Here is a 13,626-nt window from a genome sequence, read left to right on the forward strand (position 1 = left end):
CTCAAAGAACTGAATTTTCAGAGAAAGGATAGGAAACCCTAAAAAGTAAGATCCTATTAAAGTTTTACTAATTGTTTTAAGTGCATGCTTTAAATCATATTTAACATAAATGGTATTGTTCAAAGTACAGTCAAGGTTTTGTTTTTGCATCTAAGAAACAGCATATGGTAACTGCTCCAGGTCTTCCTTTCTACACAGGTGAGACAGCAGATACCCTGATGGCGCTCCGGTACTGCAAGGAGAGAGGAGCTTTAACTGTGGGGATCACAAACACAGTCGGCAGTTCCATATCCCGGGAGACAGACTGTGGAGTTCACATTAATGCGGGGCCCGAGATCGGCGTGGCCAGCACCAAGGTGAATTCTTGACTTGGTTCTCACGTGATTATTTCATCATAGTGTTGGTGAAACAGACTAATCCGTATCTTATGTTTCATTTGTTAGCACTTACAGAACTCATATAGTTTACTAATCATTGTAATTGTTGGAAGACTTAAGGGTCAGTAATAGATAAAACACTTGTTGTCCCCTCCCTCACCCCCCATTTGAAAAATTTGAAAAAAAGGCAAACATATATACCTAAGTCCATTTTCAAAAGGTCTGCTGCCTGTTCCCTTCATCACTTATATTCCTCTTGCCAGCCACAGTGGGATACATAACATTCCCTTCTTTTATTATATATAGTAGGGAATTAGAAAAATAACAAATTGGAAACATGCAGTTTAATTCTAATAATTTTTGACATTTTAATTTACATATTCATACTTTCTAATAAATATGCCCAAATATGCATATTACCTTTGAAAGTTTGTAAAGAGGATTACATCTTTGGGATAGAATTTGGCAATTGGAAAAAAAGAGTATTATAGGACAATATCTGTTTCTCTTTAGATACTATAATACATCTGTGGAGATTTAAAAGCACCTTCATTTTTATTTTAGGCCTGGTGAGACTACTTTATGCTTTGAACTTGGGATATGCATAAATACAGCAATAAAAATAGGAATCTTAGAAAGCTGTGTAAATGAAAAGATGTTCTCTCTCCACAAATGTGTACGCTTTACGATTACAAAATTTCAGTTGTCTGTTTTTCTGCTTAAGTCTAATATTTCTTGCTGATTGTGTGATAAGATGCTTAGATATTGGTGGATTTGATTCTAATTAAAGGCATGTGGAAGATGATGTTAACGTGACCGGATTTGAATATTTTTTCCTTTTTAAGAACCTCATGGAGAATTTCTTTTTTGTGGAAAGTTTGTGATTCTTATGTAAAAACTGAGTGAGGTTTTTGTTCCTTGGTTACTTTGATATTGCTAACACTGTAATTTACAGAAAGCTAAAACCTGAATTTTCTCCATGTGGTAATTAAAACATGTAAGATGTTTGTGCTTGGGTTTCTATTCTGTGCCTGAATAAATAACCAGCTGCCCTAAGCAGCAGCTTGTGGATGTTTGGAACAGTGTCCAGAAAGACAGCTTTGATTGGAAGTTGGAATCCAGGGCCCCTTTATTCACTACACATTGTGAAACAAGGGCTTCAACGTGGTATATGTACAACCACTAACTGAGTGGATGCTGTTGACTTCCCTTTTTATTAAACCTTGCTTGAACTGTGAGTTGCTGGGGAAATACAACTTTTTTGATTTCTAGTTCTATAGTTTATGAAAACATTTTATTATAATTTTCAAACATACAGGAGAGTTAAAAGAATTTTACATGAATACCCATATACCCATCATCTAGATTGTACTGTTAACCTTTCTTCTATAGCATTATCGAGGTATAATTTTTATACCATAACTTTCACCAATTTTTAAGTGTATACTCTTAGTAAATTTAGTTGTGTAACTATCATTAGAATCCAGTTTTAAAAGACTTAAAGTTTCTTTGTGCTCCTTTGTAGTCAACCCTCACTCCTACTTCTCTGCCAGCTACTATTACCTCCTCTTGTTATATCATTTTCTAGACATTTCTTATAAATGGAAGTGTATAATGCCTGTCTTTTGTGTCTGGCTTCTTCCATTTAACATGAAGTTTTTGAGATTTATTCATGTTGTTATTTGTATCAGTAGTTCTTTTTTTTTTAAGTCCTTTTTTAAAAAAACAATCTTTTTATTTTGAAATAACTATAAATTTATTGGAAGTTGCAAAAATAGTGCAGAGAAGTCCATGTACTCTTCACCCGTTTTCCCTAACGGTTACATCTTGCATAAGAAAAGAAGTATCTTCTTACAGTACATACTTGAATTTCTTTAAAAAAATGCCTCCCTTAAAAATTTTAGTAAGTATGGTAATTTAGTCTTTACTTTTTCTTGGATTCTAAAGTAATTTTGTTTTCTTGAACAGCCTTAGACAATCTGGAAAAGTTTTGGGATGTTTAGTCATAGACCATTTCTGGCAAATAAAGTTTATATGTTAATAGGTGATCAAAGAAATTCATCATTGATCCTGATCTCTGGGCCCCATGATGGAGCTAGCACAAGAATTCTACATCTTGATTACAAATTCCCAACTTTGCCTGAAAAACTGTGTCAGGGTTAGAGAGATAAGTTTCTCATAATACCAGACCATAGACAATTTGATATTGCTGTAGGAATTGATGGGTATAAATGTGCAGGTTCAGTAATTTTTGTATGTTATTGCAGGTGTTTAGAATTTCACCACAGTACTGACTTTTGTTGATTTTTAAAAATAAACCAATATAACTTTATTTTTGGCTGAATAAAAAGTAAAACCAAGTGTAGAAGTTCAGAGTCAACATTTTCCTGGTAAATTCTTTCAAACCTCAGTAAATTCGAAATGGGAGGTATAACTTATTTTTCTCATAATTGGTTTCCTGGTATGCATTGATGAAATAAAAAACATGAAATTAAGCTGTAATAGGAATGCAATGGAAAAATGTGTGCATTAAGGTTACTCTGATTAATATCTATACTTGAAAACCAGTGTTGAGATTTTTTTAAGTCCAAACAAAGAAACATTACTCTGTAGAATAACTTATTTAGTTATGGGCTGGAGAAACTGGAATACTCATTATCTGATAAGTTTGGATTGGAAACAGTTTAGGTATCTCAGGGATCCAAGATACTGGGTCTCTCCCTATGTCCTGATAGTATATTTTGTGATGAATTGGTTTATTGAAAAGTAAATTTCAGTAGGAATAGGTAGACTTAGAATAGAGTTATGCTTATCAGACTGGAAGCAAAGGACTCCAAATCCACTTCAGTGCTGTGGGGAAAAAAAAAATCCCAGTCTGCAGGTGGAACACATGGGCTGGTACCATCTGTAGAGGAATGTCTGGACATCTGATAGCTGGGAGGTCCAGTAAGAGGAAATAGGGAATCTCATTTAACTATTGGAAAAGTAAGGAGCATTAGCTGCCTGTGGTTTTATCATACAGGAGGCTCATTAATCTACATTCTGACAGGAAAATACTCACTAATGAAGTGATCCCTTATCCAGAGAAGAGTAATAGAGTCAGCATATAACACACACACACACACATACACACACACACACACACAAAACCCAGAATAAGTTTCCTAAAGTTAAAATTATACATTACACTGTAGCTGACCACATCACAATAATTTTAGTGATTTAATAATAAAAGTGTGAATAAAAACCTCAAATGCCTGAAACGTAAAAATGTTCCTCTAAATAACTATTGAGTTAAAAAGATATCAGAGCTACTATTAAAAAAGACTTTGAAAAAATAATGACCATCAACAATATGGGTAAAAATTTAGAGATTTAGAGTGTGTGGCCAAAGTGATAATTAGAGGTAAATTCATAGCATTAAATGCTTTATCTTCAAAAAGAAAATTAATTATTTAACTCAAAAAGTTAGAAAAAGGAAACTCAGTAAAGCAGGAAGAGGCAAATAACAGAGAAAAATGAATGAATGAACTGCAAAACAGAAGGCTTTAGGACCTTCCTCTTGGAGGGTCTTAGCTGTTCTTCTGGAACCTTCCTAAGATTTTTATCTGTGTTACTGTGAATTAAAAAGCTGGCCTTAGAATCTTTCTCAACATGATGTTTCACTGTGACTACAAATGAGTTAGGACTGGCACTCTATGAAACATGTTTGCTGTCCCAGCTCTAGAACTTCTATCGAGTTTTATAGGAAAAAATAAGTAAAACAATGGGAAAGGAGGAAACAAAATTCTCCTTGGTTGCAAATGATATGATTGACTACCTGTAGAGCTTGAAAACATCAAGTAAAAGACTTTTTAGAATGAATAAGAATTCATATAAGGTGCTTTATATGAAATATATACAAAAATATTTTCTCTATAAACTGACAGGGACTACTTAGAAAAGATATGCATTTGTGTGTTTGGAGGGGGATTCCATTTTCAATAGCTGTGAAAAAATACTTAGAATAACTTTACCAAGAAATGTATAAGGTGCTCCATAAGTATTTGTTGAATAGATGATAATTATATAACTTCATAGACTTTTAAACTCCTAACACAAATTAATGGAATACCATATTTCTGGATAGGAAGATTGTTTTGTAAAGAAATGACAGATTTGTGAGACAGAATCAATAGTCCTACAACATAACTCTGGTACGTCAAAGCACTTAAACTACAGAAAATGTCACAAACCAGTAGAAATGGGGTGAAATGGAGGGAAAATTGGGTATTTATAAAAATAAAAAACAGAAGTTAACACCTTGCACTAAAATTTCAGATGAACTAAAAAGGAAAATGTAAAGAAAAAGTCAAACAAGGGATAATGAAAACAACATAACTAAGAAAATTTAATAATACTTAACTGATGTTAGGATGGAAGGACTGTCTAAACTTAAAAGTACTAAATAAAAGTTAAGAAAATGAAACTTCTGTGTCAATAAATATCATAAAAAGTTAACTCAAATTGGGAAAAAACATTTGAAATGTAACAGTAAAGACCTTCTTTCAGACCAACTTAAAAACAAAACAAAACCCAAGTCAAAAAACAAGTGAAGAACAATGAAGTTAATTGTCAAGAGAAAACTTAAATGGCTAACAAGCATGAATAAAAATTTCAGTTTTTCAGATTCAGGATATGGTAAACTAGTAGTAGGAGTTCATTGTCCAGCAGTCAAATTGGTAAAAATTTGTTAAAAGGAAAATTCTCAATATGCAGAGAATGTGACAAAACAGTCATATCTTAAATTTACATACAGCTAATGGGAATGAAAAAAGTCTTGGCAGCTTGATTGCAAGTTTTAAAATAGCCACAATTCTATAGCTTAGGAAAATCTTTTTTTTGTTGTTTATTGGGGAAGGGGAACAGGACTTTATTGGGAAACAGTGTGTACTTCCAGGTCTTTTTTTCCAAGTCAAGTTGTTGTCCTTTCAATCTTAGTTGTGGAGGGCAGCTCAGCTCCAGGCCCAGTTGCCGTTGCTAGTTGCAGGGGGCGCAGCCCACCATCCCTTGCGGGAGTCGAACTGGCAACCTTGTGGTTGAGAGGACGCGCTCCAACCAACTGAGCCATCCGGGAGCTCAGAGGCAGCTCAGCCCAACGTGCCGTGTTCAATAATTAGTGGCAAAGGGTGCTGCCCACCATCCCTTGCGGGGAAATCGAACCTGGCAACCTTGTGGTTGAGAGCCCACTGGCCCATGTGGGAATCGAACCGGCAGCCTTCGGAGTTAGGAGCATGGCACTCCAACCGCCCGAGCCACCGGGCTGGCCCTAGGAAAATCTTTTTTGAACTACATAAGTTTTTTAGTTCATCAGTAAAAAGTTTGTTTTTAGCCTATATGTCAGGCATTATGCTGAATGCTTTATGCTTACTTCATTTAAATCTTATGATTATCTTGTAAGTATTGTGTACCTTTAACAGATGAGCCATCTGAGGTCTAAAGAGATGAAAAAAACTGCTTGAGATTTTTATACACTAATAAGCAAGAAAGAAAGCATTCTATCCTGGGAAAGTGTTTTTTATGTTAATTAAGAATAAAAGTTATAAAATCTAATTTTCTTAACAATATAAAAAAAGAAAACCAGTCAAGAGAAGGCAGTATTCACAAATGTTACTAATAGCATGTTATTAATGTAAGTATTCCTGTAATAAGAATGAGGATTATTTCTGTTTTTATTTACTCTTATACAGTTGAACTTTTTACCCAAAAAATTTTAGCCAGACTTAAAAAAAAAAAAAAAGGTGGGAGTGAGGAAAAGGCAATAGGCAAAGGTGAAAAATCGAAGAGCAATTTTAAAAAATCCAACAAAATGAATGCAAGTATGTCAAAGAGAGTCCTTCAAACCCTTGCTTTTGACTTACATCAAAAACTTACTTTGGTTATGCACAAGCAGATTCACTCTCTACTCACTTTCTTTGGCATGTGTCTCTTCCTTCCTTTCTCCAGGGTATTCGGCATTTCATGAGCATCCAGTGCATTGTAAGGAACTTTTGTTTTGTATCTGGAAATATGAATTTGTTCAAATTCAGAAAAGGAGAATAGTGATAGATTTCCTAGGCTCTGGTTCAGTCCACTGTTTCTAATGCTGTTTTTTTTAAATAATGGACAATATATACTTATAAAACCAGTAGGAATTTTCTGTGTATTTTCATCTTTTTTTTAAATGAAAAATTCCAAGTTCTCAAAATGCAACTGCAGCTAATTCTTGTGCTTGTTTGTGGTGTTTCAGGCTTATACCAGCCAGTTTGTTTCCCTCGTGATGTTCGCCCTGATGATGTGTGATGACAGGATCTCTATGCAAGAGAGACGCAAAGAGATCATGCTTGGATTGAAGCGGCTGCCTGGTACAAATACTCTCATACTATACTTTTGTTGTCCAAGGGAGTTGGTAATGGGTGAAATTCTCTTCTTATCCTCAGCCGTGGCTTGTAGCTGTTTACTTTAGTCAACAAATCTTTCTAGTTTTGCACCTGTGTTTTTAAACATCCCTCACTGATATCACAGAGAAGAATAGAAACAGTGGTCTTTTGTCAGTTGTTACCAATATGTTGTTATATTGGTTCAGTTTATTTTTTTCATCGATTTTGTTAATGTTACTTTTTAACAGATTTGATTAAGGAAGTACTGAGCATGGATGATGAAATTCAGAATCTGGCAACAGAACTGTATCATCAGAAGTCGGTCCTGATAATGGGACGTGGCTATCATTATGCCACTTGTCTTGAAGGGGCGCTAGTAAGTCTTCTCATGTACAATTTCAGTCTGTTGACTTGTGCACCTGGCACAGAGTCGTACTTTTAGATTGAATGAAATAGGTGGAACTTTTAAAAGTGCCTTTGTTTTTATGCATTCTGATTTGTTTACCTTGAGAAAGTGTAACATTTAATTGATACTTAATTCAAAAGGGAAAATCAAGAAGAGTACATTTTAGCATGATAACTTGGGTTTAGCAAGTAATTTGGGTTAATTTGTTGTCCAGATGAATAAAATAAAGATTAAGTTTTCTAGGTGTGGGATTTCATTCAGGTCACACATGAAGCAAGTAGGAGAACAGTTACAAAGAAATATGAGTACGTTCACGATACTCTAAAATCTTGAAAAGTTCTTCTGGCGTTTTAAAACTTCTAATCACTTGTTGATATTATAGGAATAATGATCTATTAGCCTGTTGGTTATATTTACAGATCAGTGGTCCTTTAATACTTTCAGGTGAATAGACAGTGACTTTAGGCATCAGATGTTTTGTGTCATATTTACTTAAGAAGGGATTTTTGAAAAACAGACTGAATACTAATCTAGTTCTTTCCTATTAGAAAATCAAAGAAATCACTTACATGCACTCTGAAGGCATCCTCGCGGGCGAATTGAAACACGGCCCTCTGGCTTTGGTGGACAAGTTGATGCCTGTCATCATGATCATCATGAGAGACCACACTTACGCCAAGTGTCAGAACGCCCTTCAGCAGGTGGTTGCGAGGCAGGTGAGTCAGACACTGCTGTGAGGACACCTTGAGGGTCGAAGCCTTGGGTCACTAAAGCTTATTTGCATTTAATTACATTTAAAGGGATAGACCAATGCCCAGTACGTAACTTATAAGACATGTTTAAATTTATATGTGAGGAATTTGAAATTCTCAAGGGTTTTGACAGGACCCAGCTCATAGATCTCATAATAGGTAGAACCAAGACCCAAAATGAGGTCTTCGTCTCCAAATCCTGTCCTCCTCAATGAGGGTATGCTGGCTCCCTTTTAATTTCATGTTCTTAAGTGTGCATTTCGGGAGGAGCTGGATTTTGCATACATGCTACGGGTGCTGTGCTTAATTGAGTTTTTTCCATATCATTTGGCCTTATTTATAAATCCCTAAAGATATTAATCTCTAGTCACAATATATATTTTTATGAACTTGGACTTTGAAGGCAGGCAGACCTGGATTCAAGTACAGACGGTCCCTGACTTATGATGGTTTGACTTAAGATTTTTCAACTTTACAATGGTGTAAAAGCAATATGCATAATAAATTACATGAGATATTCAACACTGTACTATAAAATAGGCTTTGTGTCAGATGATTCTGCCCAGTTGTAGGCTAATGTGAGTGTTCTGAGCATGTTTAGGGTAGGATAGGCTAAACTATGACGCTCAGTAGGTTAGGTGGATTAAATGCACTTCTGGCTTAATGATATTTTCAACTTACGATGGGTTTATTGGGACGGAACCTCGAGAGCAGCAACTCGAGAGCAGCTGTACTGAGCCTGGTATTTCTTAGATGTGAGTTGAAACAAATTACTGACTCCCGCAAAGCCTCCGTTTCCTTGACTGTAAGTGAGATCAGTCTGACTGATCACATAGGATCATGAGTTTAAATAAAGCCTATGTCACTGAGGCCACATGTAAATTGCGGAGTACAAAATGTGCACATTCCATTTGCTACAGTCTTGCCTTTTGCTTACCAGTAACTGTGTGTGTGCTTTTTCCAGGGACGCCCTGTGGTGATTTGTGATAAGGAAGATACGGAGACTATTAAGAACACAAAAAGAACAATCAAGGTGCCCCACTCAGTGGACTGCTTGCAGGGCATTCTCAGCGTGATCCCCTTACAGTTGCTGGCTTTCCACCTTGCTGTGCTGAGAGGCTATGACGTAAGTGATGAACCATTGCGGTGATCTTGGGCTGGCTTTTTACCTGGGTACACTCTGATAGTTGTCCTTCTCACTATTGAACAGTAGCATTTGAGAAATCCATCTGATATCTGTCACCTGTTATATTTGCATGGCCCAATTTGTAGGTTACATTGTAACATTTTCTTACCCATAGAATTTAAAGAAGTCTTGGAGATTACCTCCACTTTTAAAGATTACCTCCTTGGGAAATTTCCACCTGTTTTCTTTCTGTGTTTCCTAATGGGAGTAGCTACTGGGACTGTCACACACATTAGGACTTGACAGTGTAGGACTTTCAGAATTCTACGTCCAAGAATGAGTAACACGACATCCTGTTCTTACACATTTCTACTGTCCCCGCAGAAGACTGCCGCCTCTATAGAGGACCATGGGAGCTCTTTGTGTGCTGAACTGGTTCCTTTAGAATTCTTTTTCCTAACTGAGTTCAAGTCTTTTCAAGACACGTTATGTGACTATATTTTCTAATTTAATTCTTTGTAGTCTATAACAAAGGTGGTTAATAAACATGTTTACTGTTTTTATAAACAAAAATAATTTGCTTATAGGAACCCTTTTCCCCCCCGCACCCAGTCTGTACATTCTCTTTAATCTTGTTCTTTTTTTGCAGGTTGATTTCCCCCGGAATCTTGCCAAATCTGTAACTGTAGAATAAGGAGCATCTGAAACTCTGGGCGATAAAGCAACACAAGACACCTTTTGTATTTAAAACTTTGATTTAGAATCTCACTCCTTTAAGCCTTTTTTAAAAGTAAATCCTTATTTATATATCAGTTATAATTATTCCACTCAATTTGTGATTTTTGTGAAATTGCCTCATATTTTTACAGTAATTTGTGGGGGAGTTTGAAAATAGAATCTATATTCAAGTCAGTATCAGAAATAGATTTAGCTCTGATTTACTTTAAGGGATGCTGGGCGTTGGATTTCTGGACCCTCCACTTCAGTCTGAGAGGACTGTGTGTTTTAAAAGTAATTGGTATTTGTTTTACCATGATTCTATTCATTCAGACCAATAAAAGAGTAGTGCATTTAATTGGAAGCTCTAAAGCCAGTGGCAATGTACTTGGGCGTTTAATTAAGGTTTTGTTAAGTTATATATAAAGATGCTATGCTTTATTTTGAAATTTGTGTACTAAAACCTGAAAGCATTTCTTGGTGGGATTTCTACCTAAGTTAGGTTAACCTTAGTCTCTCAAACTTGTTGCTTGTTATTTGTAGGGCAAGGTAGCTTAGGAAGCTAAATAGTATACTAGTACATTGGTTTTCTCCAGCCTTCAACAAAATATTTGTATAATTTCATAGCACAGACTTTAAATTTGAGTTGCTTTGGACAACTGACAATATGATTTAAATTTGAAGATGGGTTATCTACATGTTGGATAATCCTATTCTTTGTTTTTTCATCTCCTGAAAGTGGTTTTTATTTTCGTGTGTCTGCAGTTGTGTGTGTGTGTGTGTGTGTGTGTGTGTGTGTGTCTGCTGAATGGCATATTTTATCTTGTTCTTGGAAATCCCCACACATAGTTGCTATCACATATCTCAAATCAATACTGATATATTCAGAATTCTCTTCAACTTTGTCCCAAAGAAGAATTTCCTGTAGTTAAATTTATCTTCCCTTCACTGCCTTGTTTGTATAAAACTAGTACCTTTGTGCCAGTTTGGAAGTTCTTTGCAACTGTTTGGAAGACATTGTAAGTCTTTTGACTAATCACTTGACTCTAAATGTATATGGTGGGCTAGGCTCAGAAAAAGCTATATATGCTTTACACTGAAATTAATGAAGGATTGCATCAAATTTAGTACAGGCATACCTTGGGGATATTGCGGGTTTGGTTCCAGACCTCCATAATAAAGCGAGTATCACAATAAAGTGAGTCGTAATCTTTTTGCTAGTGGAAGGTCTTGCCTTCAATTTGTAAAAAACACAACATCTGTGAAGCATAATAAAATGAAGTGCAATAAAACGAGGTATGCCTGTATTACTTCCTAGATCTTTTTCTCTCTGTATTTTCTGTGTTCTACCCCTGAAACTTATTTAGGAATGAAGAACATATAAAGTGATATTGAGGTGCCTTCAGATGGTTAGTGTCAGAAATAGAAATTAACAATTTAGATTAAAATATTTAGAATAGACTGAGTGTGATACTCAAAAAGTTGTAATTTCTTCACTGAGCTTTTTTGGCCGAATCATGAGGGATATAGAACAGCATGTTTGTATTTTAGTCAAGTCTTTTGAAAAGTTTTTACTTTTAAATTGTGAAGGTAAGATATTTACCATAATTAAGTAAGCTCAGTCTTTTCCATGTTCTGTGAACTTCTTGATGAGGTTAAGATTTTCTAATAGCTATTGCTGCAAGAAAATTATAGAATTCTGCTTGTGTATTAGAGAAAGAATTGGCACGTTTCGCAGTAATTTGGAAGGGTTCTCATTGATGGCGACCAGAAACCTTATTGTGTTTAAAAATAATATAGGGTTACTGTTTGCAGCATATATAGCTACTATAGCTATATTTATCTATTTTAATTGTTCCTAAGATTATTTTGTTTAGGCCTGCTAGTTTTAGTGTATGCATAAAGTCACTTCTTGTTTGTTATATTAGCATTTTATGCAATGATTTGTGTGTGTTTGTAGCATTCTTAACAAACTCGGAAGTTTGTTAGCATTCTAAATGAAAACTAGTACGTGAAATCAGTTTTCAATCAATTTCTCTCTTCTCTCTCTCTCTCTCTCTTCTTTCTCTTTCTCTAACACACTTCAAGCTAGGTTAAGTTCAAAACCAAATATCAAAAGCCAATTGTAAAAAAAAAGGTGATATTGTCCAAACGTGGTTTCTCCTCCCTGTCCCTTTTCCTTCCTACCCTATTTAATATAGTGATTTTTCAATGGTTTTATGAATTATGAGCACAAAAAGGATACCATAGTGAGGCGAACTGCTAATACGTGTGCATGCCAGTTAAAATCAAGGTAATGTAGGATAAGAAAAGCTGATTTTCAAGAAAGATATTCTATAAAAGCATTTCTTTATATAAAAAGTTCTTCCTTGTACATTTCAAGTTTAAATTCACTTGTATGTATAACTTAGAGTTTCTTACCTCAGGCCATTAACCCATTTTAGTCTGGGAGTCATGTGGAGCATATAATACATGGCCCAGTAAATGATTATTACTTTGGAGTCACTTTTCGATCTTTTTTAAATCACCTATGCCACAGGAATAAATGATAAGAAAAAAATTAATGTTAACTGTTTTTAGTTTGTTATAACTATGTCAACCTATTATGGACAAGTTGCTGTGCTAGGAACTGAAAAACACATGTTGTCTAAAGCAAAGTCCACTTCTCCCCAGGTGGACTCGTCATCACTAGTGAAGACTGGGGTCATTGAAAGGGACAGGATGAGAGAGTGGAAAAATGGAATTGAGCTGGGTGGTTAAATGTTGTGACTGGAGTTGTTCACTTAAATATTGGTCCAAGTTTGGGGATGTGCCATGTTCATAAAAGGTGAGACACGTTTTGTAGAGTAAGCTGTTATCGCAGGCTGTAGATCCATATATCTGTGGTATTCTAAGGAATGGCAGTCATTAAATGCAAAGCTGAAAAACAGTTGTGCATCAGTACTACTAAGGGAGCTGACACAAGGTGATACGCAGGTGGGGCTGTTGGGTAAGGGAGCCAATCCAGATTTTCTCTTCAGTTTCTTATAAAGTTGTTTCGGAGGTGGCATTGTCTTATCCTTTTGAAGATCCGTCCCTTGGCCTGAGTTAATTATGAGGATGGCAGGAAAGGAGCCGTGTTTTTGCTCCTTGGTAATATTCTCTTGACACTTCTATTAATTCTTCAAAGAAGGAAAACCAGCTGAAAAGTTTGTCTTAACAAACACTTTAAAAAGCCCTTTGGGGTCATTTTTTCTCTCTTTTTTCTAATTTCATTTTTTAAAAAAATTTTATTAAAATATAGCTAACATACAATATTATATTAGTTTCAGGGGCACACCATGTTATTCAACATTTGTATAAGTAAAGAAGTGGTCACCATGATAAGTCCAGCAACCATCTGACACCATACCAGTAATCTCAATATTATTGACTATTTTCCCCACGCTGTACATTACATCCTCATGACTCACTTATTTTACACCTGGAGATTTGAACCTCTTATTTCCCTTCACCTTTACCCCCTTTTTAAAATTTTCAATTACAGTTGACATTCAGTATTATATTAATTTCAGGTGTACAGCATTGTAGTTAGACATTTATATAATTTAAGAAATGATCCCCGGACTAGTCTAGTACCCCCCTGGCACTATACACAGTTATTACCATATTACTGACTAGATTCCCTATGCTTTACTTTACATCCCCGTGACTTTTGTAAGTACCAATTTGTACTTTTTAATACCTTCGCCTTTTACACCCTGCCCCCAACCCCCTCCCATCCATCACCCCCAACAAATCTAGTACCATATGGAACCACACATAGTTATTACAATATCATTATCTATATTCCTTACGATATACTCTATAT

The 13,626-nt window shown here is 35.4% G+C and overlaps 1 protein-coding gene across 1 annotated transcript in view; it reads left to right on the forward strand.

Moving 5' to 3' along the window:
• GFPT1 (glutamine--fructose-6-phosphate transaminase 1) overlaps positions 1-13,099 on the forward strand; it is a 52,012-nt gene extending 38,913 nt beyond the window's left edge. The window contains exons 14-19 of the mRNA XM_033125208.1: positions 199-356; positions 6,646-6,760; positions 7,024-7,151; positions 7,730-7,897; positions 8,898-9,059; positions 9,709-13,099. Of these exons, the coding sequence (XP_032981099.1) occupies positions 199-356; positions 6,646-6,760; positions 7,024-7,151; positions 7,730-7,897; positions 8,898-9,059; positions 9,709-9,753 (776 nt within the window). The 3' untranslated portion in view covers positions 9,754-13,099. The remainder of the gene's footprint in view (positions 1-198; positions 357-6,645; positions 6,761-7,023; positions 7,152-7,729; positions 7,898-8,897; positions 9,060-9,708) is intronic.
• The last annotated feature ends 527 nt before the right edge of the window (positions 13,100-13,626 follow it).

The sequence above is a fragment of the Rhinolophus ferrumequinum genome, chromosome 13, assembly GCF_004115265.2.
Source record: "Rhinolophus ferrumequinum isolate MPI-CBG mRhiFer1 chromosome 13, mRhiFer1_v1.p, whole genome shotgun sequence".
Lineage (NCBI taxonomy): Eukaryota > Metazoa > Chordata > Mammalia > Chiroptera > Rhinolophidae > Rhinolophus > Rhinolophus ferrumequinum.